The 27440-nt window shown below is 41.3% G+C and overlaps 1 protein-coding gene across 2 annotated transcripts; it reads left to right on the top strand.

Annotated features, from left to right (window-relative positions):
• Nucleotides 1-1558: 1558 nt before the first annotated feature.
• LOC139918412 (poly(ADP-ribose) glycohydrolase) lies at nt 1559-27440 on the top strand. 2 transcript variants are annotated; one of them, XM_071907803.2, is made up of 19 exons: nt 1559-1802; nt 1833-1873; nt 1988-2115; nt 2229-2317; nt 2451-3214; nt 4393-4515; nt 4694-4780; nt 5062-5136; nt 9791-9883; nt 11045-11199; nt 14101-14180; nt 14289-14349; nt 14501-14576; nt 15924-16071; nt 21080-21158; nt 22618-22726; nt 24555-24660; nt 25923-26051; nt 26257-27440. In XM_071907803.2, exons 3-19 carry the CDS (start codon nt 2000-2002, stop codon nt 26430-26432), a joined length of 2466 nt encoding a protein of 821 aa, XP_071763904.2. In that variant the 5' UTR covers nt 1559-1802; nt 1833-1873; nt 1988-1999; the 3' UTR covers nt 26433-27440. The 2 variants fall into 2 exon arrangements, with proteins under 2 accessions (XP_071763904.2, XP_071763903.2); XM_071907802.2 differs by having other exon boundaries at nt 1833-2115.

Genomic DNA, 27440 nt, shown 5'->3' with positions numbered 1-27440 from the left:
TTTCAATTTCTTAAAAATGGAACAGTAAGCTATTGAAAATAAGTTTGTTAGTAAGTAAGTAATTTACAACCACAGGGACTTTAAAATGGTTGTGCATATAGTTTGAGACTTGGTGGAAAAGTCTTTATTCATTTTTTTATGGTTAATTATCAGCTCTTATCATCTGGAATATCACCTGAAACTTAAATAATTTGACTTTGAGTTTGGCTCTGTTTTTGATTGAGCCATATGACACGCTGTGAAGATAAAGTTGTTCTGCTAAGCGCGACATAATATGACGAGCGGCTGGCAAGAGGCAATCAAGGCGTGAAGCGACTGTGGTGGACAGTGGTGAATCAACACTTCCATGGAATCAGGGGGATGTGGCTAAATCCTTTCAGGTTCAATTAAAGTATTATCTGCAGATATCACCAGACTAAACGCTATGAGGGGTGAAAGTAACAAAAAGAAATGATACAAATATGAGTGACGATGAAAATGCTTGTGAACAGAAAAATTGAGTGATAAATTGTCAAGTAGGCAAATTTGATAAATCCAATGACGATTTGATTAAAACAGTGGTGATTTGATAAAAAATAATTCCATTGTCATCATTTAGCGCTACTTTCTATAATTTTGACGTTTTTTAAGTTTGTTGTATAGGCTCCTACCACACAATTAAATTTTATTACGTAGGCCAATATCATACCAAGAATTATTCAACTGCACTACGGTGATATTATACTAACTGGCTGTGTTGTTTTACTATAGGCCTATTTAAATTGCTTCAGTAGGGTAAAATAGCCTACACAAGGAAATAAAGGTTGATGCTGCGCTAGGACAGGATAAACAGCTAGGCTACATGTATTTTGTCCTGTGCAGATGATGTATGGACTGTTTTCCTTTCTCTCTAGAAATAAGGCCTGGCTATAAGCACCTTGTAGACTGTGATTCAAGACATGTTAAATCTGGTACATTCGGCATCTAAGTGATCCACCAAACAGTATTTTACGTCAATAATATATATATATATTTTCTAGAATTCATTCTGTTCGCCACCGCCGTCTGTATATTTTGGTGGAGGAGGAGAGTCGGGCTAACAGGGAGGCAATTATAATTAAATTTACAATTAAATTAAAGTTTGAATTTTATTGAAATAAGTGCTCATTAGTCTATTGGGTATATGCCGAATTGAAAAGTGGACCCAAGCAATTCGTAATTCATCTTACGGCATGTAGATGTGTACATTTGCCGATAAACAAGACCATTTTAAATTGGCAGATTTTTCTATGAAGTTTGTTGTGAAGTTCTCTCAATACAAGAGAGAACTGAACGTATCGGGAAGGCTACACTTAAGATTTTGATCCAGTCATTCCTCAGTCCTATAAAGTCTACAGTCAAATATAAATATAGCAGCACGTTAATATAAAACCTCCTTGAGCAGCACCGGTAATGTCTGGAGAACATCTTGCTTCTCTGAGGACCAAGGGGACACGCAGATGCGGAAATATCGCGTAACTTTAATACTCGTGACGTCAGTCACGCACGGAAGTGTTTTTGTTTGGTACCTGGTTGGATCAAAGATCGCATAGGCACTGTCAACATCGCGCCCTTTAAAACTTCTAAAGACCACCACCCTTTGAAATACTGTCGGTTGGAGCTCATACTATCAGAAAGTTGTCACTCAGCACAATACTTGCTTAAGTGTTTTACGCTCTTTCTTGAGTTTTTACAGCCCGATGTATTTCAAAGCTAGCTAGCATGTACTGGCTAGCTATGGTTGGCTGACTGGCATTGTTGCCAGTTAACAGAATTAACGTTAGGTCTCTTCAGGTCAGGCCCTGATTAACAAGAACTACTGCAATTTGACAGCAAACTACAACGTCAGGCAAAAGTCAGTACTACTTTTATACTATATAGCAGTGTCCTACACCATTTAATGATATAGCTAGCTAGCCAGGTAGTTATGCCCCTAACTAAAGCACTGATATGTGCTTTCTTCAAGTAGATTGTGTCATGTATGGCTGCAGACCGTATTTTGAGATTCGTTCGCCTGCTGAAGAAAGGACTGCCAAAGAAACAGTTGTGGACAATTCAAAACCAGGCCTCGTCGGTGGTGTTAACTCAAGTTGTATTGTGAGTATGCACTGAGGGACTTGCCATGCTTAAGCTGCCAGGATGCAGTGTTGTTTCTCTGTCTCTGTAAACAAGGTGTAAATGGTCCCACATCTTGCTTTCTCCTTGTGTAGAATGACTGCACTGACAGACTTTGAGCCTATTGCAAAGAGACTGAGGGTTGAAACTGGTGCCCAGATATCCCCATTATCGTCTCTCAAAGGTAACAGTTGTGGTTAGATTTTTTTTTTTGGACTGTGATGTTATGTCTAGTTGATATGACAGAAACAAGTTACTGGCTTTGTTTTGTCTTTGTGTCTTCCCCTTCTTAACACAAATTCATTTCTGTCCTTCAGGCCCACGTTTATGTAGTCCGAGCATAGATAATGTGACAATGGATCAAGAAAAGAGAGAACATAAAGAGAAGAAGATGGATATGCGGCCAAAGACTGGAGCTGGTGGATTGCGAGGCGTCAAGACGAAAGTTTCACATCCCAGACTCGGCCCCAGACAGCAACAGAAGTTCAGAAGTACACTTGACCGCTGGCTGGTGAAGCCCCAAAAAAACATAAACGCAGCTGAGGTGTGCCGAGCTCAAGAGGATGTAGAAATGGCTGATGCAGGTGGCTTTCAAGGCACCTCAGCTCAGTCTCTGGACGCGGAGAGCCAGGACCACGCCTGCCACGTCGCTGAGGAACCTGCTGTCATCGACCTGGATGAAGAAACCCAACCCTTGACACCACAAGACCAGGAGGAAGACGACCCAGTCTCACCAGCTTCCAAGGATTCTGCAGGCAGCGGGCTTACGCAGCCGGTGATCGGCAGCGACGGTGGATCAGAAAAACAAGAAACGGAGAGATGCTCAGGAGGCTCGAAACCCAACCCCAAAATAACAGACTTCTTTTCGGGAACATCGTCGCCAGGCTTACCTTTGAGATGTGACAGTCCAGAAGAATCTCCAGAGAAACAAGATGGGGACAAGGGAAGCGCTCCATCCGATGTCAAGCCCGATGTCACATGGCTGGGAACCCCGATCAGCGAGCTGAGGAGAATGCCTGACTGTGGTCAACCACTTCCACGGCTGAGAGATGTTACTGGCCAGCACACAGTGTTGATAAGGGTTTGAGCAATTATATTTTTTAAAATCTAGACAGTACTTCAGTTGATTAAGCCTTACTTGTTGTGGGTTTATAATTGTATGGGTAGTTTTTAGCATGGTTTAGGTCCATACCTTGAGTAATCTTCAGCTTGTCTCTGCTAGCAGTGATTCAATCATTTGGGCTCTCTATCTTCATGATGGTCGTGGTAAATGATGCTTAGGTCACCAATTCAGAATCTTGCATAAATACCTCATAGGTTTTTCATCAGGACAGAAATATTTTGTGAGATGAAAGTGATCTTCCACAATTATATTAGTAGTGGTTAGCCTAACTCACTAAGGAACGGGTAGGCCAAAAATATGCCATGGAATTGTTCTGGCACTAGCAGACTACAGAGCCACTAAATTACTTCATAGTTTTTTTGCAGTGTTTTTTTAACCAGACAAACTTTGTTGGTGATGAAATATCAGCTCAGCTTCAGGTTCAGGTTTACTTTTATTACTTTTATGATAAGACACGCTGCATGGTTAAAAAAGACATATCACAATTCTCCTATCATCTGGAATATCATCTGGAATTTAAATAATTTGACTTTGAGTTTGGCTCTGTTTTTGATTGAGCCATACTTGACCAAACGCTGTGAAGATAAAGTTGTTCTGCTAAACGCAGCACAATATAAAGAGCGGCTGGCAAGGCTGTGGTTTCACAAGAGGCAAAATGTGACGCAACTTGGTCACAGTGGTGAATCACTTCCATGGAATCAGGGGGATGTGGCTAAATCCTTTCAGGTTCAATGGCAGTATTATCAGCAGATATTAGACAACGCTATGAGGGGTGGAAGCAACACAAACAAATGATAAAAATAGGAGTGATGATGAGTCATAAATTGTTTTGACCGCACCCCGTGTTGACTGTAATGAACGAGGCCTTTGTAATAGATTCAGATTGCTATGCTCACATACTCCCTAAATACAGCCCCAGTGTCTATGTAGTAATAGATGCCAACACATTAACTGTCTTCACATGTGTTTAGGAATCTTCACTTTCCATTTATTTGATTTGATGGTTTGGTCCTTTAATATGATTATTCTTTGAGTTTCTCACAATTCTACTTTTTTGTTAACAGGCCTTTGTATTTCACACACAGGTTTTGTATTTACTAATGCTTTTTGTTTTCTCTGATTACTCACATTGACAGACAGACCTTCTTCAGAATGATAAGGTTCCTGTTCCATATCCTACCAAGTTTATGGATGCCTGGGACGATGTCCACGTCAAGATGCCCTGTTCAGGGATGAACTTGTTTCCAGTAGTAAATGAGGTAATGATCAGTTCATAGCAAAAGTCAAATTTCTACTAGGATAAAAAAAAAAATCTTATAATCACAAGCTAATTATGAAGATATCCTGCAAAATAATGGCAAGATTTAGATATTTGTTGTGCATCTAAACCTTGTTATTGATTAGGGCAGAAGGCTGACTAACATGGTGCTTTTACAGCAAACAGAGGAGCTGCAGAATGAGAGCCGGTGGGAGTTAATCAAGGAAACTTTGACCAAGAAACTTACAAGCTCACATGATTTGAAGGTGAGTTTCATATCTCTTGCCTTGTAAATTAAAGTTTCAGAACTTCATTTTCATGTTGTTTCAGTAAAATATTGTGCTTGTTGTTACAAGACTTTGCCACAAGATGGCGTCATGATCCCAGAAACTACGAGAAGCACACAGTCCCCCTGAATAATTCATAATCTTGATATTTTCCCAAAATGATTTTTTAAGATATATAAATAGCATTTATGAGTTAAAAGGAGAATTCTGATTTCCTTTGCATGTCACTGAAATATAATCATGTATGTGCTTTGTTACAGAACATAGTACTGAAATACAGTGCTGCACATGCCAAGAAATGGGACTTCACAGCATTACATTTGTACTGCACTAAGGTAAACAATATACATATCTACTATTACTATTTCAATTGTAAGTAAGTCTCTTTTGTTTACTTGTCAAAATTTCCCTCTAAGAAAGACTCATTGAATGAACACATGCATGCAGGCATGTACACACACAGGGACACACATACATTAAGTGTCCAATCACTACACTTGATTGCCCAACAGAAGGTATCATAAACCAGTGCTTCTCACAGAACTTGGTTCAAGCATAGCGCAGATGGCTCATTAGCCAGTGATGATATTGTCTGCAGCTTGTGGCAGGCACAGTGATGCAGATTCCTCATTGACACTGAATTAGATTTAGCTTGGCATATGTCTTAATTGAAGTATGCATCAATCTAGATAGTAGGCCTACATTTTGGAGCAATCTTGATAGCTCCAAATTCAGAACGTAGCCACCATTACAGCTAAATGGATGGGAGTCATAGGGGCAACTGCAACATGTTTCATAATTCCAGGTCAAACACCTTAACTCATCTTATAGCAACTTAAACAGCCATTTGTTTTATGCAAAATGAGGATTGTCTTTGCAAAATTTGAAAAGGAAATATACTGAGGTAGCTCATATGTTCCCCATTTATTTAGCATTCATTGTGGCTCAATTTTGCTAATGTCTGTGTGACTTTTACAAGAAAACAGAGGTATGAATTCATTATAAGTATATGAGCCTATCATATAGGGTGATCAAGAATAACAACCAAATTCACTTACTTAAAAATGACAATCCTAGCTCTGGCAGTTTTGATTGGATTCTTTTGGACTGAAACTTAAAGTAATGGCTTAAGTTAAACTCTTAAAATCTTAAATAATTGCTAGTGATTTAACAAACATGCTTGAGAAAAGGAGGGAATGGTGGATGTGACAAACAGGACCAAGACGAATACTGGAGAACAGTTCAGTGTTGATCAAAAATGAATAATTTGAGAAAGACCACACTCTTTTTCTCCATATGCTGAGTGTGGTGGCCACCTTATTTTCATTTTTCCATTTATTAGCAGCTCTCAAGGTTTGGCAAGTGCATTTTCTTGTACTCACCTTGTAGTCTGTCACATCATGTAACCATTCCCACCATGTGCACTTTGGCATTTATTCTTTATCCAAGTCATGATTAATCCTAAAAGCAGATAGTTATCCAATATCGTATGCTTTCATTGAATTCCAATTCCAAAATCTAAGGAAAACCTCCCTTCTGCTGCAAAGTAAAAACAACTGGCCTTCCGAACTCTCCTAAGGTAGGGATTTAGGGAGAGATTTAGATGAATGACCCTAGATAGGTATATTGGTAAAACACAAATATTAAACATTCTACCAAACTCTTTTAGCAACTCTTGGGTGGTAAAAAGGATAACAATTTGTGTTAAAAGATTTTGATTGCATATAGAAGATAATTGCAATGACTGCACGCAATTAATAGAATGCAGTTCATTTGTCATTTTATTTACTCTTCCTGTCTGGACATCTGGCCAGTTTGGATTTCTGTGGTTCAGATTATCGAGGTTCTGTTGTTCATGTGCTGTTCAGAGGATGATTTACAGTCCCCAGCTATTGGTAAGTCGTTTTATTTACGAGCCAAGGGAAAAATTGACCCGAGTTGCGTCATGACGGCCAGAGCAGTGTTGGTTCATTGGTCGTGGCTCGGTCGCCAGTCTCTGCACCTGCTTTGTCTGGAGGCCATCCATCATGTGTAGTCTTGATGGGCGCTGCGTCGTCCTGTGTAGAGAATCAGGGAGTGCAGTACCACTATCTGACTCATGAAGCGCTGGGAATATTCCGTTTTGAGAGACGGGCCGTGTTGTGACATGAGTGTTTTATATAGAAAATCTTCCAGAGGAAATAAATAGCAGGCTTTATTCTCATTCTGGTGAGGGAGTGCGCTCTCCAAGGTTTCATTGGCTCACTCTGTGTTGCATGGTATCGTCTAAGGCACAGCAACTACTTTTTTTTTGGTTGATATCGCACATCTCAGGAAAAGATACATGTATACCCTTTTCCTTGGATGCCAGTATGTCAAATGTTTTCCTGTCATTTTGCACAAGAATGGTAATGGGTTTCATTTTCGAGAATGTTGCAGCCCTTCAGAGGGAAAGTGGGAGTCAAGAGAAGTAATTTAATCTTCTGCCAAAAGGTCATGTTTAGTAGCTTGTCAGAAATGAAAATGTCTGACATTACATCCCAGAGAATGCATTACTCCGCCCTTATGCCGTCGAATCGACTGCATGCAGTATGTATGTCATAAATCACGTTAGAGTGGGAATTCTAGTGGGACAAAACCATAACGTGTTGAGAGGCTTTAGCCCCAGACCGAAGTTTAATTGTGTTGCTCTTGGTGCTGCTGTAGGATTTGGATTACATGAACTCTACCAAAATGGCAAAATGTAACTTTTAGCAATCTGCTAAATTTTCAGTATGCTATCAAACATATCAGAATCAGAGTTGGATTTAGAGTTGATAAGTGCCACATGTTTTCCAGCCATCATGGCTTCAAACATTTGATCTTCATCACCTATATTTTTATATTAACCAAACAGATTTTTTTTTACATTTCATTAATGTTAAGTAAGGCAAAGTGCAGACAGTACTGAACTATTGTATCATCAGAACAGAACAGTATCATCAATGAATGGTTGTTCAGTAAAAATTGTAAAACCCTTGGGTGTATATATTGACATTGAAAGAGCTGAAGTAAAATCGTAATAAAAATGTTAGGTTTCATCTTGGACACGTGCAATGAACTTTTAAAAGCCTTGTAAATGTCACCGTAGCTCACAGCTCACGTAGACTTGCTTTATTTATTCCCTATATCATTGTAGAGTGGACACACACATTTCCCCTTTAGGAAGATGGTTTAATGCTCCTGGCTCTCTCAGATTTATTTAGAGCTTGGCTGAGTAATGGATCTGTGGTTTAACAACCTAATATGCTGAAGGGCCAGTGACAGTTCGTTTTAGCTGAAATAAACTGATAGAAAGCAGTTCATATGGCCCACAGAATGTAGCGTTGATGGTTGTTATCGCAGTTAATTTTGACAAAAATGAATCGAAGAAAATCCTACATGGGTTATGTTAAATGTATTCCCTGTGCAACACAAGTAAACACACTGGGGACTGTTCATTTATGCATTGATGGAAAAACGTTAGGGCTATTAATTTGAAGCCTAGGTACAAAGCTGTCAATAACCCACATAAATACATATTTTTATGTTAACAAAAAACGCAGTGTAACCCACTTTTCACCCTGTTTTTTTTATTTATTTATTTCCCTGGAGACATCAGAGCGGAGTGGAGACGTCAGAGTAGGGTGATTTTGAGTGTCAGAGAAAAGTAGGCATGAATGGCATAGAATGACAGGGCAAGCACCTCCACTGAATATTCATCTCAGCAGACACAGCTTATGAATAGTCGAAAAGCCGGTGACGGACAGCATCAGATTTGTTCGCTTCTCTTTCTCTAGCCCGACCAGCCCTGTATTTATGGTTATGAACACGCAAGTGTTTCATTTTGACACGGTCACATATCCAGAGAGGCAGGCGGATTGGTTTATTGCTCAGACCGGGGGGGAGTAGGAACAGGGGGACGAGGCGTTGTGGTAAATCTGGATGCGAGCTCTGGTTGCCCCCCCCACCCCCCGCATCTTGCTTGATTACTTTGTCAGTTTGGTGTGATGTATAGACCTGTTTGAAGTCATACAGAGTGTTAGTTCAGTTGATTTGATGCACTGTCTTCTGCTGATTTAAAGAGCCGGGGCAATGCTACCTCAGCTATATCCGCCATCTCGCCCTGTCAGCCGCCTTCATTCATTACACCCATAGGAGCGGTTTATGATGTCGACCAGGTCATTACTTATGACAGTGTTTAGTCAGGCCTCCTTTGCCATAATATAAATGTCCTAGGCTAAATCGCCAGTCAAGGCTCCTTGTCCAGGGAACACACTGTCCTATCTATCTCTCACGCATGGTCATTTGCATCTCTTCCAGGAAGCCTGTTTAATCAGCTGGCATGGCCGTGCAACCTTGATGAAATTGCTCTGTGATTGATCATTCTGACATTTGGTAGCCAATGCAGCTGTAAATAAGGGCAGCATATATTGTCTATTGTAAACTACTGCACTTAGGCAGTATTGTGGAGTCATGGATGGTTGGTGTGTTACACTAACATTTGGATCTTGTGATATTATTATAGATGAACTGCCCAGCTAAGGCCAAAAGTCTTTTTATTAATACATAGCCATATCTTACAAATGCCTTTTTGAATGTTCCAGATGAGGAAACAGCCTACTGTACAGTCTGTTATCTGTCACTAACAGTTTCATACCTGCAGGCATAGCAAAGAATGTTGGGAAGCTAAATTTAAATTGCTTGCTCGTTTGCATCCTCGGACTGTGAGTTTTTATAAGCTATGATTAATAAGGCAATAGAGTATATTGACTTTTTATGTTCTATTTTGGCTACAGTTTATATCCTTTTGATTTGTTTCTTTAAGTTCCTCGACAAAATTGTACACGTCCAAACATTTTGATATGGATCATAGCTGTTTAGTTTGAGTCTGTTATCTGTCTCAACTAATCAGTCCAAACGGCTAATAATGTCACAGCTGAGGTTTCTGGTGAAAAACAAACATAAACACGATCTCTTCCTCTCTCCAAGGTCCTGGAGCCTAATGCCGCTGAACATCTGTTTGGTTCCCTGCTGCCAGACATGGTGCAATTAGCACTGAGAGCATCCGAGCTGTGTACCAAGGTAACAGGCATCACTAGCCAATAGACACTGACTCACTGGTCTGCGACGTAGTAGATCACCACAGCAGCTTGACCCCAAAGGTCATGACATGACACATAATCTTAAGAAATGGTAGTGAAAAATTGGTGAGGTCAAGGCGTCTAGCTATTGACGGTCACTTATCACATGTTTTATAGCCCTATTGGTCATCTGGTGCTTTGGCCTGTGGATGATGAAGGACAGTGTGTCTGCAGCAGGAACAGGCTCATTAAGAAGGTTTTGAGTAATCAGTCGACCAAGCAGCAAAACATCTGTCCGGTTAATTTTACTCCTCTATGTGTAAAACCTATCCCTGGTTTGATTAATTTTAGCACTCAAACACAAGTAGTTTCTTTACTCAAGCCAGCAGAATTGTGCTTTTAAATCGGTGTCGATTGATGCATGTGGCAATTTAAGTGTTGTGGCCCATCACATTAAACAACAGTCTTCACTAGAGTGGAATTGAAAGTTATGTTTTGTGTTGCAGCATAAGAGTTGATTTCTGCCCCCGGGTCTCAAGTAACTTGGCAATAATGAGACAGAAAATTGAGCAGCTTGTCTAAGATCGATTTAAATGCCACTTCTGCTGCACAGAGCCTATTGAAATCTATGTCTGTTTTTGAGGTGGATATACAGAGATTGATAGTAGATCAAATTGAATGGGTTCCCCACATGCTCGTCTACTACCATCTCCAAAATTGGTAACGAGTTTGCAAACTGAATTATGTGTTGTATTGGTCAGTAATGGAGAACTTCAAGTGAGTGTTACCAACAGAGTACAGTCATTATTTTTGTGTTGTTTGCAAATGGTAATTTCCTAAATTTACTTTTGAAATGTTATGGCAGTGCAACCTGTAGCCCTGCAAATAAGAGATTTCTCCTGCTGTTCTATTGCCTTTATGCAACAACCTCTCCACGTTGTCATCACAGAAGTGCTTATACCAATGCAACGTTCATTTATAAACCTGTAGCTTTTATTGTGAGCATGGGTGGACCTTGATTGTAATTATGATGGCTGATTCAAGAAGCCCAGAGTGGTGCTAAATTAGTCCATTTATGTAACATAATTCAGTGTCTTGTTTAGCAAATTGACAAAACAAATTATTTTGACCTTCCTCAGTTATACCTCTGTTCCCCCTCTAGCCGATACCCCTCCTTAAGGGAGGGATGAACCACTCCATCACCATGTCTCAGGAGCAGGTGGCATGCCTGCTTGCCAACGCCTTCTTCTGCACCTTCCCCCGACGCAACTCCAGGAAGACTGAGTACTCCAACTACCCAGACATCAACTTCTACAGGTACTGTAGGAACCTGGTAATTAGACACATTATCTTTTGTTAAGTTATATACCATAACCTCGTTGTAAACTGCTCACGTTGAAGGGACATTTTATGACAACTGGTCTCATTTCCATGAGGGGGCAGTACTGTATACGCTTTCCTCACTAATCATTTTACCCTAATCTGCTCGCTGGGCGTTTATTCAGCCAATTTATATGTAGTCGGATGCAATGCCTACACACAGAGTTATACGACTGGCCATAAACGATCACTGTGTTGCATAGAGAGTAACGATATTGATCAGTCTGACTTCCTCAATTACACAGTGCTCTAAAATATATTATCTTCCACAAAAAACAGGCATAGAGCAGATCAGTTACAATTCAATTGAGCATGTTTAAGAGCCACCGTGAGGTTTTTCATTGTGTAATCACATTATCAAGCACAGTGCAGACATTTCCTTAAGCTTACCAGGACCAGCCTGAGACTATGTTTCAATACATTTTTTTGAGTCCCTGCATTATTATTTACAGATTGGATTATTAACCAGAGCTGTGCATTCTGCCTCTTGTCACAGAGAGTACTCCTATGTACCGTATGGAGCTGATTGAGGAAAGGGCAAAGGGATCAGATACATTTCACTGTTTTTAATTTGTATCCGTTTTTGAAAGGAGACTGAACTTTCCACTTTCTAAAGTGTTTACTGATATAATGGGAATGATAAGAAGGGATCAGACAGAGTAAAGGAGACACAGAAGAAAAGGTTTGGGATTCAACCCTAGGCCAGCGTACATTGTGATTCCAGATGCAGAGGGATTCACAGTACTTGACTGTGTCCATTTATCATGAATTTAATTGATTTTCTTTGGAATGGAAAAACAGTTGCTTTAACTGTGATCTGCCTGTTTAGCAGCCCTGCCTCTTCACATTTCATAGCTCTCCTCGATATTTCACATTGATTCATTGACCTTTATGGATAGGGACACTACCGTTGGTCATTCTGTCTCACTCTAGCAGCTGTCAGATTTACCTATACATCTCTCCAGATCATCTTTCTTTATCCTTTCATCCTTTCTACTCATGATAGAATGATCAGTCCTTCTGATATCATCATGAAAGATATTCCCAGCCAAACCTTTTCCTTCAAAAGCATCAAATATGGCAAACGGGATGGTCAGTTAGACTTTTTTTTTCTGCAAAGCTTTCATTGTGCAGATCATTGGGTTGGTGTAATGCAGCAGGCCTCTTGGTAATTCCTTAAAGGCAACAGGATCAGCGGTCTTGCTTTGACAGATCACTGCTCAGTAGCGTCCCCCATCTCTGTCGGCATCACAGTGTAATTACCTAAATGGAGGAGGGAATTAGATTAACATTGACTCAGATGGCTGCTTTGATAACGGAGAAGGCCATTGGCTGTTTTGCGGAAGACTGCGACGACGGTCTTTACCATCAGTATTTCACATATGGGCTTTGCTGTGATTGAAAAGTAAAGCAATGCTGTGGCTTCAACATCCCTGAAAATTGTCCTAAATCACAAATTTGGCATCTGTCAAGTATTAAATCCTTTGGAATATTGTGCTTCCATTTTCTTATTAGATTTGGTACAGAGCTGCGGGATCCAAGCTCTCTTTCATCTTTTATTGATTGGAACTTCATAAGAATACTCAGAGGAAATAAAATCACAGCTTTTTATAAGCAGATGAAACCTCCTTTAAAGTTTGCTCTGTTTTTCAAAGTTTGGTTCTGTTTTTCTTCTTCTCTTCTTCTTCTTTTACTGTTAAGTGTAGTTAACTAAGTTCTATATTAGAAGTTGTTTATTTATTTATTTATTTTGTATTATTTTATTTGCTAAATTTTTTTTGAGAAATTATTTCTTGTTCTTATGATGGAGAACCCAGATTTGCTATACATACCATAGTTGCTTATAGCCCTTTCAAGTGTTACATCATAACTCTCTGCACTCCTGTGGTGGATATATAGGTATTATATAATCATGTATTAATTCTCTGTTCCCCAAAGACCATATTGTGCTCCATTACTAAAAGCCTGCTCTCACCAGTGGCTAGCTCATGTCAAAGACAGGTTGCCCTCAGGACTACATGACGCAAGATTGTTCCTACCGGCCACACTGACAGAAAAGAGAAATGAAAGCAGGAGTCGACTTAGATGAATGAGTTTCCCTGCCCCTGAAGGGCTCTCAGTGCATCAAGCCATTGTCGTTATTTCATTTTGCTCACATGAAATTTCTTACTCATTGTTATGGCATGTGGGGCGGGCAGTGGAGTTCTTTAGAGTCGGCTCGAGAGGGTGGCGGTGGTGGTCTTAATGCTGGGAGGGCATTCCCCCACTGCACCTCACTGCTAGCAGCTTTTGTGTTTGTGTGTGTGTGTGTGTGTGTGTGTGTGTTTTTTCAGGGGGATTGACATTTTGCCTCCTGAGGACTGTGCTCCTTAAATGGGACATAGGGCTTCTTAATGTATCCCTGAGGAGGGAGCCCTGTTTCCCTCTCTGTTCCTTTTTGTGTGAGTGCTGTGAAGTGGCACATGAGTGTGACTTTGTGATGGCAGGCCTGGGGCAACTCCATTGTTGCAGCAGCGGAGGAGCTCCTACATAATCGGGCAGTGACTGAAAGGGAAGCTGAGTGAGAGATGAACTAATTCAGATCAAAAGTTAAAGCATGACTGAACTCACATGGCCAAAGTGGAGGCCTTGTGTCTCTACAGTACCGGTTATACACAGTGTCTTTTCTCCTGGTCTTGGCTATAGTTTCTTGAATAAAAGATGCGGTGCTTGGCCGTGATGTCATATCCAGCCGCTTGCTAAAAAAGTACTGCTTTTCATTTTGGCAAGAGCAGCATCATATGTAGTCTAATATCAACAGGAACTGAATTAAATTTATTATTCCCCTTCTGCTTTTAGGCTGTTTGAGGGGGCATCTCCAAAGAAGATTGAGAAGCTCAAAACCCTGATGTGCTATTTCAAAAGTGTCACTGAGCAAAGTAAGTGTTCACATCATATTAGAAGCATTGGCCTCTTTAGTAATGCAATTTCTGTTACAAAATAAGATGCAATATTGAGATTGTTTTTTTTCCCCCTTTGCTTTTCAGAGCCGACTGGACTTGTAACATTCACACGAAAAAGTTTGGATAGACCTCCGAATTGGAAAAGGTGCAGCATTTTGACAATGTGATCAAGCACTGCAAAATCACTGCAGTCCACAAATCCAATAGTTGAATTGTTTGGTTGCAACACAAACACTAGCAAGCCAAATATTTATTGTTGTAGTTGCTAACTGGAAAGGGCATTCTTTGTATTTCAGCTCACAGTCTCAGCTCACAAAGCTCCACATTACATGTGAAGGCACCATTGAGGACGATGGCTGTGGAATGCTTCAGGTAAGAAGATGTGGACATGGAGAAATACATAAGGAGCTCTTAGTTTAAGAGATGCTGGTTACTCCGTGTTATACTGGGTTTCCCTGCCTCTTTTCCCCCTTCGGTAGTCAGTCACTGAGCCACCACATTCTGGAGTCTTTCACCCAGAATGCTTACTACTGCTGAAAAGGCCTTTGAGGGAGCGGGTGACATGTCGGCTGGAGTGTGTGCTGGGACCGGGGTCGAGGCCTCTGAGCCTCCTCTGCTCTCTGCGTCGGCCGTGCTTCCTATACACTGTCAGGACGGCCCCCTCTCCCTTTCACCTTTTGTTTGCCTCCAGTTGCCACAAGCTGACAGCTGATGTGCACACATGACCAGCTCCGGGGCACGCCGCAGCCAGGATTGATGGACGCTCTGGTGAGGCGGGGGGCGCTGACAGCCTGTCAAAGCGGACTTGGGAGGCTGGCCGACTCTGGCTGTCCCAGAGTTGAGTGACCAGTTCAGGGAGATCTGCTATCAGACTGCCGCTTGCCGCTTCCCAGCTCTTGCCGGGGTTGTGACGGGGTTGGCCTGGGCTGTCTGTAGGCCAGTGAGCCACAACTGTCAGTCCTCAAAATGGAGGATTATACAATCAGACCGAAACTATCAGTTCTCATGTCTGTGTCTGAGCTGAAATGATGAGATGCTTCTTTCCTTTCGACTGGTAAACAGACGAAAATAAACAAGTAAATTAGTGTCACCTACAGAACTCTGCGCAAAACTGAAAGCACACAAACAAGTGGTGAAGGATATCGTGGACCATCAGTCGGTAGTCAATTTAACAGCCTGTCACGACTGGAGGGAGATGTTTACTTTGGACCGTCTGACTGTTCTCTTGTTTTGATGTTTGCCACTGGCAGCAGCACACTTAAGTGCTGCTCCTGGGGAGAGCTCATTCTGGCACGGGGGACAGATGTCTGAGTAACACTAGCACCTCAGGCAGCCATCCCAATCAGCCTGTCAGGGGCTCTGTCAAAAATGGAGAAAAAGGGCTTAGACCCTTTTATGACGTGTTTTCCTCCTGGCGTCCAAGTTTAGGACAATATACCTTACATGGAAAAGAAAAATATTCTATTCTGTCACTTTTACTCAGATTAACTTGCTTGCTGTTTTGTTTTCCAAGAGTCGTCTACCAAGCTGAGAACAAGTACATATGAGTAAACATTTTATCCTGCTAGATGTATATTATGGATGTGCAGTTACAGTAGAGAGTAAGTGCTGTCTGCAGGGTGGATCCACTGAAGGCAATGTTCCCCAATGGATCCATAACCTCCACCCTACTTTGTGATAGTGTTCTCTTGGCTGTCAGTCATCCGTTTTGATTTGCAGGTGGATTTCGCCAATCAGTTTGTGGGAGGAGGCGTCACCGGTTACGGTCTGGTTCAAGAGGAAATCCGCTTTCTGATCAACCCTGAGCTCATCGTTTCTCGCCTCTTCACCGAAGCCCTGGACCACAACGAGTGTCTGATCATCACAGGTCAGCGATCAGAATTCACCTCCGCCCTGTTACACTACAGTGCCCATTGAAAAAAAAACCCCACCCTATTTATCATGTTACTCGCTAATAACTCATGTTTTAGTGCACTGATCCAAGTCAGATCAATAATACCCGGGTCAACTCTTCTGACACGTGACCTACAGTATAATTTGACAGAGCAAACATAGAGGAGCACCTCCAGTCACACACACACACACAGCAGGGAGTAGACATTGCAGACCCCTTCAATTTACCCCATCCTGGCACAGCAAGAGGCTGAAGGATGGCTGTGGCAATCGCCCTGTTTACTGTATCTGTCCCTGCCACTGTCTTCCCTTTGATTGGCAACACAGGAGAGCTCCATCACTTATTTGGGAGTTGGAGACTCGACTTTCTTGATTGCTCTGTTGGGTCTTTCTGTTAAGTAATTACTTATCACTGTACTTACGTATAGAGTGGTTGCGACAAACAAAGTGGTGGCGACCCACTAGACCCAGTAACAGGAGCTAGATTTAAGGAATCACTGCAGGAGGCTGATAGCTTCTGCCTGTTTCTGCCCTGTCTCTTTCAAAACAGACACCGTTCATTTATCCGTCTAGACTCAGTGTTTTAAAAAGCAAATTTAATTTTAATGCAGACTGTTCTAGCTGCGTGATTTTTTTTTTACAGTGGGAATATAGGAATAGAACGTTATGTCATAACTAATCAAAATTGAAGTAGGCCTTCATGAATGCATTTTGCCACAATAAAAAAAATATTTTTCTTTACCTCCTTTGTCCTCAGTTTTGGCTGACCCCAGACCATGTCTGTTTAAATCAATACTGTGTAGATTTTACAGCTGAGTTACTAAAAAGTGTGGCTTCTCCTATCTGATAGATCTACTGAGCCCTTCATAAGGGAGTTTATTTTACAGCTGATGTGAATTTAATAGCTGCATGCAATGGTATAGCTCTTTGTCTTGTGGTTGTTGAGATGCGTTTAAGCCTGGGGCACTGCCACAGGGTAGTAAAACAAATCTTGTTGTACTGTGTACTGTTGTACTATGTAGTAAGATTAAATAAGTGGCATTAAAATCGTATGGCAATTTTAAAAAAAAAAGTTAAAAGTTCAGCTGGTTTTGATCTCATTGCTAGATTGCCAGATTTATCTCAGTTTGTTGTGACTTGAAGCTACCGTTCAACTTTCCTTCCAAAAACGTATCTCAGTCTGCAAGAGGTGCAGAAATGTAGTATTGAATAGTGTGAAACATGAAATGGAAAACTGTAATTAATTTAACTATGTACACCACCCTGTAGCAAATATAGATTTATCCCGCAGACAGTGGTTTGCTGTATAAAGTGGCAGAGGAATCTGTTGGAATTTACAAAAAGCATTAATTGGTACCATTATACAGTCTGTTGACAGCGAAAACAGGAAAAATGCAGAATAGCTGATATTATTAACATCATCCAACTTTTTAGACCATCAATTTGCCGGCGTGTGAAACACCACACCATGTTCAAAAACTTTTATCTTCATTTATGTGTCTCACACACTCAGTAGGCTGTCTTGGAACAGTTTGTAGTCTGTAAGTTCCAGCAATGCGAGAGTAATGACTCCTCTTTATCTAATGTGAGCCTAGCTGCCACTGCTTTTCAGGTCTCAGAAGAATTAGTTTAAACGGTGTAGTGTAGTCTTTGTAGAGCAGGGAATTTCCCATATCATCCACGACAACTTCAAGATATACAGACATTTGAACAAGGATCTAAAAATAGTTTCTCCCATTATGATATTGAAATTAAATATTATTTTGTCCACCCCTGAAACATCCTCAGTGACTTCACTATGTTATAGAGCACATGCCCATCCCACATAAATAGTTGAACTGTCTAAGATTATATAAGAGAGCATCCATAAGCCTGCGGTGTGTTGGATCTGCCAGGAAGCCCCGCCCTCCCAATCAGCATTCATACAGCTGCGTCAGAGCACCTCACTTTGGCGGAGTCACCTTCAGACTTCTTGCTGGCCCTCTCTCTCTCCTCCACTTACGCCACTTAACTTTATTACCGCGGCCGAGAATTAATTATAGCGGGAGGACCTGCCCAAGACCTGCTCCGCTAATGGACTCTTCCATTCCATCATCTTTATTAAACCCCGCCCGTATTTGTTGTCCCCCATTTTAAAAGTCCGAGCCTTGGCTGCATTGTGGCCACGTGGTAAATCATATTCCTCTGTGATACGTTTTGGCGCACAGCAGCGGGGCTAATGGATCTTACCCCTGCATTGAAATTTGCAAAAGTGCCCAGGCTTAATTGAATTTTCCCTGATTGCTACATCTCTGGCTGCCATCGGGGCGGTCAAAAGTATAAATAGGATCAAGGGGAAAGCAGATGATTCATCGATGGCAATCCTGACCAGGAAATGTGACGCAAGCTGCAGGCAGGCAGGCGAGCAGGAGATAGTGGCCTGGAGAACGTTCCCCCTACTCTGCACAAAATCCTGCTTCGTCTATAGATTCAGGGGGTTGGATGGCGGTCCTGTATGTTTGCAGCTTTCAAATAGCCTACAAAAAACACATGTTGGCCTTACACAGTGGATTTTTCATTTCACTTTTTTATTTATTATTTTTTTGATAGTATCTTTATTGCAGACAACTGTGAATGTTATTTTATAAGGTGAGAAACAAGGTTTCTGGCGGTTTATGGACATGCAGACCTTGACAATAGAATCTCGTGGGAAATCTTCTCCGCTCGCCCAGTTTTGCCTTGAGATGACAATGAGATGTGCCTCTGACCTTTTCCTCTTTCTTCAGTCACTGGTCCTCCACAAATATGAGACTCTATGATCTGACATATTTACACATGAATGGAAAAGCCTCCAGGAACAACGTGAATTATGTTTGTAAATTTTTATGCAACCTATTTGTTATTCAGAAATAATTCCTGATGGGCAGACATCCTTGCATGGGAATGAATGATCCGTCTGCCCGTTAGAAATCATTTTTAAATAACGAATGGGTTGCATAAAAAATTCGAACCATAATTCACACTGTTCCTGAAGGTTGTTCATTTCATGTGTAAATATGTCTGATCATAGAGTCTCATATTTGTGGAGGACCGGTGACTGAAGAAAGAGGAAAAGGTCCACTTGTGAAGGTTAGGTGTACGCATATTAAGACCAGGAGTCTCATGGATCAGGAGTGTATGAAGCTTGGCATAGACTCACTACTAAAAAACCTGTGTACATGTTTTTCTTTCGCTATAAATCGTGCATAGAAGTGTAAGGGCTTCAAGTTTAGTATAGACGCAAACGCACCTGCAGGTACTAAGAGGGCGCACATTATGAGACGTCTATGTGCTGCCAATAGTATGAATGGAGTAAGCCTAATCTATTATGGGATAAGGCCCTTCAGCTCCTCTCATGGTGTCTTATGCTGTCAGGCTACAAGTGCCATCCATCCAGCTTTCAGTGACTTGACAATCCATATATAGCCTCTAGCTCGAGCTTTATGGCAAATGTTTTATCCAGGGTAAAGTCTGCTCATTAAAATCCATTAACTTGAAAGGGAATTTGGCTCCTCAGTGTTAAGCGTTAAAGAAATTCTTAATGATTTGTACAAAGTCAAGCAAAGAGATGATAATTTGAAGTGTTTCTACATCTTAAATCATAAAACATGGATAACACAGTCATATGTATTTCGCTTGATAGCCATGATGTCGTCTAATGCAATGCTGACATCGGCTGTTTCCTTGAGTGATTCTTTCCTTAAGTGGTTCTTTCAAATGTTAGATTTATGCAGTATGTCTCCATGGTGTGTGTGTATATAATGTATATATAGTATACTTATAGCCTATTGTGCTCTTTGGTCAGCTATATTGTTGAAACTGCACACAGGGCTACTAGAAGAGGCACTTTGATGTCTTACTGAGGCAGTGATTGCGCTTGTTACTAGAAAAATAAAAATCAGAGGCGAGCTGATTATTAGTGACGTGTCTGTCAAGTGAAGCGTGCTCTAGAGGTTCCCTCTCACAGGAGCGCACCTCCTAGTTCCCCGCTGACAAAGGCCCCGCTACTAATCAGCTCGTTTATTCAGCCCGCAGCGCCAAGAGCCTCAACCAGTGGTCTCAACAGCCAGGTACTAATGAGCGCTAATGAATGGGAAGTTAATTTGTGGCCTCATTTGTTTGACTGTGCTGTTGCCTCCCCCACCCTCCGCCCCCTCCCCCACCCCACCCTTTCACGAGTGTTGAGCGTTCCCCTGTGGGCTGGCGGTCGGTCGCTGCCTCTCACATCTTTTCAAGCGGGGTAATAACTTGACCTTCCTCTTGTCAGGAGACAGCTGCTCCGTGTCGTCAGCTCTCATCTGAAAACTTTTTACTGTTGTTTTCATAATTTGTCACCTTTCCTTTTCTATTAATGCATTTCTATGCAAAATTTCCTTCAAAGACTGGAACATTTCAGGAGACTGTGGTCATCGCTTTAAAATAATTCCTGTTTTTTTTTTTTTATTGATGTATTTATTTATTATGATATTCAGATGGTTCTTTGGCTTGAGAGCCAAATGAAACTGGGATGCATGTTTTTGGTTTTCTGGTAATTGTCACACAATCATTTAGCATCATTTATCACCACTAATGGTAAATCAATGGCAGTCATAGGCGTAACCCTGTCATGGTTCATAAGTCTTGGTCAAATCAAAGACATGTTGCTTTGTTCTGAAGGAGGATTATTTTACCCAAAATTGGACCACTTTGCCCTTTGCAACTGCCCATGTGACATTCATTCATTCAGCCTTACTGATGGTGAAACTGTAGATGTTTATTTGGCTTTTACCATGAGAACTAGCCAGGAATTTCTGTTTCACCTACCTTCCAGATGAAAAGTCATTTACCACATGAAAATAGAACAGGAATTATCCTTTAATTCTCATATGTTTGTTTTTTTTCACCCTAAGTCTTAGATTATGGGTTAATATGTTAACTTATATTTGCACTGGTGTATGATTTGTGTCCTTGCATGTGATTACCAGGTACGCAGCAGTACAGTAAATACACAGGCTATGCACAGACCTACAGATGGGGTGGCAGCCATCAGGACACAACTCCCAGGTATTTATTCTGTGTGGATGCTGTAGTGACGTTCAATTTAAATATTTAAATAAAAATGGATAACGGTGAATATACAGACTTTAAAAAAAGTCTTCACCCCCCTGAGGTTTTGCTTGTTGCCATGTTTTGTTTCTTCTTAGTGCAAAGTATTATATTCTATATTATATTCAGTGTCTTGCTCTAAGACTCTTAGGAGGATATAGCTGCTGTAGGGATCGAACCTGTGGCTTTTCTGTTATGGGATGTTTGCTCTAACCACTGGGCCACCCTGCCATCCTCTAAGTTGTACAATCCAATAACAAAGCAGTACTTTATACCCTTCCGTAATTTGGTATACATTACAACATCGCAAAATTGTTCAGCATATTGTATCGTAGAGTGAGCTACGCAAGTATTTGGACTTATGACAGCAACACATAGTTTGATATTTAGGCTCCACATTGTAATTATTTTGGATGTGAAAGACACAAGTGTGAGGCTGAAGTTCAGATTGGGACCTTTAATTTCAGGTTATTTTCAGGCATATCAGATATATAAACAGTTTTGAACTGCAGCCCTTTTGGTTCCCTCAGGTGACAAGAGTATTTGGAAAGATTAAAACGATAGTCATGCACCAGTGCCAGGCTCTCTCTCTCTCTCTCTCCAGCCTCTTTGCTTTTCATTGCATCTCTATGAGGAGTAAGAGCTGCAACAGATCTTAAACGTACAGTACACCTAGATCATTTGAGTAAGACTACGAAGTATGTGGTTATAGGACAAAAGTGCAGCTATAATACACTGTAAGCATGTTAATATGTCTTATGACACTATAAGCACCTACAGTGATTTATAAGTGGTTATAAAGCTCATTTATAATATTTAGTATTTGGTTACAATCCCTTATAGAATATGTTTGTAATGTTTCATAATGCCCGCTGTTAGAAACTTGTCTTATAACACTTCTTGGTTTTACATGGCTCCATGTTTGTAGTGTATTATAGAGCTTCATGAACAGCTATTCATGTGGTTTTGCTTTAAGTAAAGGGAGATGCTTGGTCATGTAGTGCATTATAAAGCTTTATAAACCACTTTTTGTTGCTTTAAGTAGAGTGATCCACTCAAAGCATTTCCCCACCGAGGTAATTTACCAATGACAGCAGTTCTGAACATACTGTGCTTTAGCTCGCTTTAGCTATTAATTAATCACTAAACTAGTCAACAGGTCTATAATTATTAGGATGGCACAAAAAACCTCCACAATATGTGCAGTATTGCTGGTTGTGCTGCTGTTTCTCACAAGTTTGGGGTCTGAGAAGTGAGCACTTTTTTTTAAATATTTTTTTTCTGTTATTCATGTAAAAAAAAAAAAAAATCTTATTTGCTTTCGCTATCCGGCAACAATTCCCAAATAAATACATTTTGAAGTTATATTGTTGTACAAGAAACAGTGCAAAAATGGTCTTCCTTTCATTAATTTCAGAGACGGCTGGCAGAGGAAATGCACAGAGATTGTGGCCATTGATGCACTGCAGTTCAGGAGCTTCCTTGAACAGTTTCACCCAGCCAGACTCAACCGAGAACTCAACAAGGTTGCTCCTTTTTTCTTTTCTTTTCATTCTGTATATCTTGCATGCTTTCTTCTTACTCTTTCTGTGTTTCGTTCTCTTCTTTCTCTTTTCTTTGTCTTCACTTTGTTTCTCCTTTCTGTTTTTCACTGTCTGCCTTCATTATAGAAAAATAAGTGTTTTCCTCTTGTATTTTGGCGTTGGTTTGGATGTAAACACAAATTTAAAACAAACAGAACGTAATGTCAGGTCATTGCAAAACACATTTTAGTAGCTGTATGGTCAGCACTGCTGTAAGTGTAATTTGTAATCCATTGTAGACATAAATATGAACAGTTTGTATTATTTATGCCAGTGGAAGCATGGGGGGCAGTCTACCACTGTTCTTTGATGTAGCGCTTTGATCTTCCATAGTCGTGTGTCTCTTCAGTATTAGAGTAAAAGGTTTATGTTGCAAATAATGTTATGCCTTCAATTTGCACTTAAATTGGCATTTCAGTTCATATTAGACTTGCACAGTTTTACTGGCTTTAGTGTTCAGTGTGGTTGATAATTGGGAAAACACAGTCTCACCATCACACGCAAATGTTGATCTGAAATTGATTAACATGTTTACTGTTCTGGGAGTAAATATTTTGAGTTATGCAAGCATCGTTAACATGTTATGTAGATTGATGGAATATCATATTTGTAGTGAATTAGCTTAATTTTATAGTCATTCCACTGTACTATTAGGCCCAAATCGTATTTTAATGCACTATTGGTGACTTCAGGACTTTACATTCATCATTACTATGAAAATTACACCACAGATCTTTTAAACGGGATTATTTCCAGATCTACGTCACTCCTCCCAGGCAGAGATAGATATTCGTAACAGAAAATCAAGATGTTGATGTTGTCAAGTCTGCCTTCAGAAAGCATGGAGGAGTTTGACAGCTCTGACAGGGGTGTGAAGAATGCACCAACATGGAGATCAATCCTGTTTCGAAGATTGTTCAGCTAACTGTCACATCTGCCCTTTCACAGGGAGAATTTATGACTGGTCAGAGGGAGGATGGGTACTTACAATTCATTTTCACTATTCACTTCATTTCCTAGGCGAAAATTAATGTCCAGTGCCTCTTCAAATCCTTCATTTAATTTATCCTGCCTGTGTAACTGATCTCTGTTGTGACATACAACCCACCTGACTTGTTTTTGTGTCACAAGCTATTGTTCATGGACATGCTTTAAATAGGTAATAGGCAATTATAAATATGTAAAACTGACACCGATTTAACACCAATGGCAATGAAATCGAGCTGTTAGGTGTGAAGCTGCCAAATGGCATGATGTTAAAAATGTATGTTTAGCCAGGCCAACCGGATCTCGCAAAAGCTTTTATGTGTGCATTCGTTGAATAATGTGGCAAGCGCTGGCCTGCAGGCAAATGCAATTACTTTGTTGCGTTATATATTCCATTTGGGTGCGAGTGCGCGGGGACGTGGGCCTCGTTATTATGAAACGTCCCAGTGATCTGGAGCAGTACGGTGATCCCAAGACCCGAGGCACATCGGAGCCGCTTCCGGCTTTACATACCAAATGAGATATCACTCCCCACTTACCGGTGACCGGCCCTGCCACATGTGGCGGACGGCTTGACGCAGCGTCACCTCACGAAACCCTGGTTCATTCAGGTTTTTGATGACAGACGGCTTAGTTTATTTTTGTCAGACTATGTTGTACAGTATAGATATCTCCAGAGATGTGTCTGCTACAGAGCTCTTTTCTCCCATATGTGCTTTTCTTTGTAGTTGCATTTCTTTTTAATTTGCACACTTCGATCTCGTCTTCCTCTCTCTTTATTTAGGCCTACTGTGGCTTCGCTCGCCCCGAGGAAAGAAGCCAAAATCTCTCGGCGGTGGCCACAGGGAACTGGGGCTGTGGGGTTTTCGGCGGAGACACGCGTCTTAAAGGTAAGCTCAAGGTAGAGAGACCCTGGATAGGGCTTTGTGGAGGAATGTACTCACACAGTCTTGGTGCAGTAGACTCTGCTGCTGCTGGATATCACAGAATGCATTTCAGACTGAAAGCCTCCAACAGATCAGTGTGGCCATCCATTAGTCTTCCGGGGGAATGCGTTCATTTACTTAAGGCCTATTCGTCTGCCTTCCCCTTATTGATCAACTGACAAAGTTAATATTTTTCATTAATAGCGAAATTGATCGCCTGCCCCGGTCCATCAATCGGTTACAGCGCTCTGCCTGAGCCTTGTATCACTGTCAGTGAGCTGGGAGGTTCAGGAGAGTTTACACTAGCCGTCCAGTAGAAGCTCGTATTCCTCCGCTTCCTTCCCTACATTATTGTCACTTTCCACCTGACCTGGAGCCGCAGCGCTTGCATACCGTACACACACCCATGCATATTTGTTAATTAGCAGCAGCAAGTTACAGCCCTCCGTTGGCAGAGTCACCCACTGTCTGCTTAATGACATGCCTCCCGGGAAGAGGCTCTTAATGTAGACGCTGTTCCCCTCTGCTTACCTTCTGTGGCCTCACATAGCCACCTATTTTTAATTGTCAGAGAATTTTTTAAAGAAAACTGATGATACAAAGCAGGAGAGAGAGAAACTGCCGAACTGTAGAATTACCCAGCTTAGCCCCCGTGTGCAGATGTTTATTCAGCGCCGCTCGTTACCGTGCCACTGTCCCAGCCTTCATTAATCAGCAGACTTATTTCCAACCTCTTTAAATATTCACAACTCTCCGGGGCCAGACCTAGCCTCTCTTTGGAACTCGGTGACTAATCCAGAGTTGTCAGCGGGGGTGAGACCTATCCCCTGGATTATTTACCTTTTACAAGCCACCGAGACCGGTGCCACTCACATTGAATGTTAGCATGGGCTACTGGATGAGACTCTTCATCTCCCTGAAGTGGTCTTTATTTAATTTTTGCTGCATTTTTACAAGTGAGAAAATGACAATGTGTGAACAGATCTGGAGAAGAGACAAACAAGTTGTATATATTTGGTTGTCTTGTTTGTTCCTTACTTTGTATTTTCAAATTATATAAAAACCCTCTTAAAAGCCTTTATTTGTTTTATTCTCCATGATCAGGTTATTTGTACATTTGTTTTCTGTATGGATGAATGTGAAGACTTGTCACTGTACTGTATGGAAGCGGCTTTTGTGTGACTCTCCGGAGAGGTTTAACACGCTCAGGGCTTCTATTCCTCTAGCTCTGCTCCAGATGCTGGCAGCTGCCGAGGCGGGCCGAGATGTGGCCTATTTCACCTTTGGTGACAGGCAGCTCATGACAGACGTCCACAACATGCACTCGCTGCTCACTGGGAGGAACATCAGTGTCGGTAAGGGAAACAGCCTCTCTGCCTGCTCCCAGTCCCGCTTGAAACTGTGCATGCATTTTTCTTTCTCTCAGAGGATCACGTTGCATGATTTGGTGATATGATTAATTATGCTTTCTAATAACTTAACAGAGAGATTTTTTTCCATGTCTGTGGCATCAGTGTGGCGTGCAGAATGGCCGGCTTACACTCGTTGTTTCCGTCACAGGGGAGGTGTACGGTCTCCTGGGGCAGTACTACAGCTCGGTGTGTAAGAGCTGCCTCGCGCGGCGCCCTGACGTCAGCCTCTACTCCTTCATCCGCCGGCGGGTCAGCTCCTCCTCGGCGCCCGATGACTCGGACGGCGGCTCGGCCAGACAGAGCGTCCCCGCGGACCGCCATTAAGGTCAGGTGGCCCATGAGTCACCGTGCCTTACCTCCCGAAAACCAAACCTCTATCCAGCTAAAACATTCTCGGTCTGCCTTTGGCTCTATTTTTTTATTTCAAGATTTTTTGTCAGACAAACTTTTAATTAACGGTGGCGGATGTACGAAATGCCATCTCATCCACTCAGCCCAAAATGAAAACCTATAAAGTATGCAGATGCTTTACAAGAACAACTGCAGTGCAGCAGGTGATTAGCTTTGCCCCCGTCTGCCGCTGCAGTGGAAGTTTGTGTTTATTTTCCTGCTTCTGGTAAAACTCCGATGGATTGAGCTTTGATACGACACAATTGTGATTTTAATGGTGAAGCAAAGGTTGCCATCCATCTTCCGAGTTTGTCATGCTGCCTTTTTTACACCCACACATATCCAGCCTAATTGAATTGGCTGTCAGAAATCAAGTTAAAGGAAAAGAATAACAAGAATAGGCTTTAGAAAGCTTGGCGCAGTCTCAGGAAGGGGGTTTGATTTAAAGAGCACTCCGGCTCTTAGGGAAATGGTCCATTATCCTCTATTGTATTGAAACTTAATGTATATTGGCAGTAATGTTGCAGCTCAAATCATGGCTCCATGCAGCACACAATATTTTGCTTTGCTGTAAGTATCACAATCTGGCGTTTAAACCAGTCACGCTTCAAAATGTTGATTTCATTTTCCCAATTTGATCACTTGTATTTTTACCCGCAATTTAACTGATTTCAGTTTAAAAACTGTTGTTTGAAAAGCTGTTTATTGATGAATACTTCTGCTTGAGTGAAAATTGAGTTTTTTTCTTAAAGATGTTTTGCAAACAACATAAATAAAATAAATTTTCAATGAATATAATTATCTGATCTGTAATATCTTGCGTCATTTTTTTTTTTTTTTCTTTTCTTCAGTCATTCTATTTGAAAGCACAGTATGAATGAAGCCAAATGTCATGGATACCTCTCTGAACTGTCTGAATGAAGGCTTCTTGTCCCATGGATG

Source organism: Centroberyx gerrardi, chromosome 20, assembly GCF_048128805.1.
Source record: "Centroberyx gerrardi isolate f3 chromosome 20, fCenGer3.hap1.cur.20231027, whole genome shotgun sequence".
Taxonomy (NCBI): Eukaryota; Metazoa; Chordata; class Actinopteri; order Beryciformes; family Berycidae; genus Centroberyx; species Centroberyx gerrardi.
Note: the sequence above shows the minus strand (reverse complement) of the source record. Positions and strands in the feature narration are given on the sequence as shown.

Bases quoted from the DNA above. Each gene is read 5' to 3' on its own strand.
- LOC139918412 (XM_071907803.2), top strand. From the start codon at position 2,000: ATGGCTGCAGACCGTATTTTGAGATTCGTTCGCCTGCTGAAGAAAGGA. The intron at 14,350-14,500 runs GTGCAGCATTTT...TTTGTATTTCAG, and splicing joins AGACCTCCGAATTGGAAAAG to CTCACAGTCTCAGCTCACAA. The intron at 22,727-24,554 runs GTTGCTCCTTTT...CTCTTTATTTAG, and splicing joins TCAACCGAGAACTCAACAAG to GCCTACTGTGGCTTCGCTCG.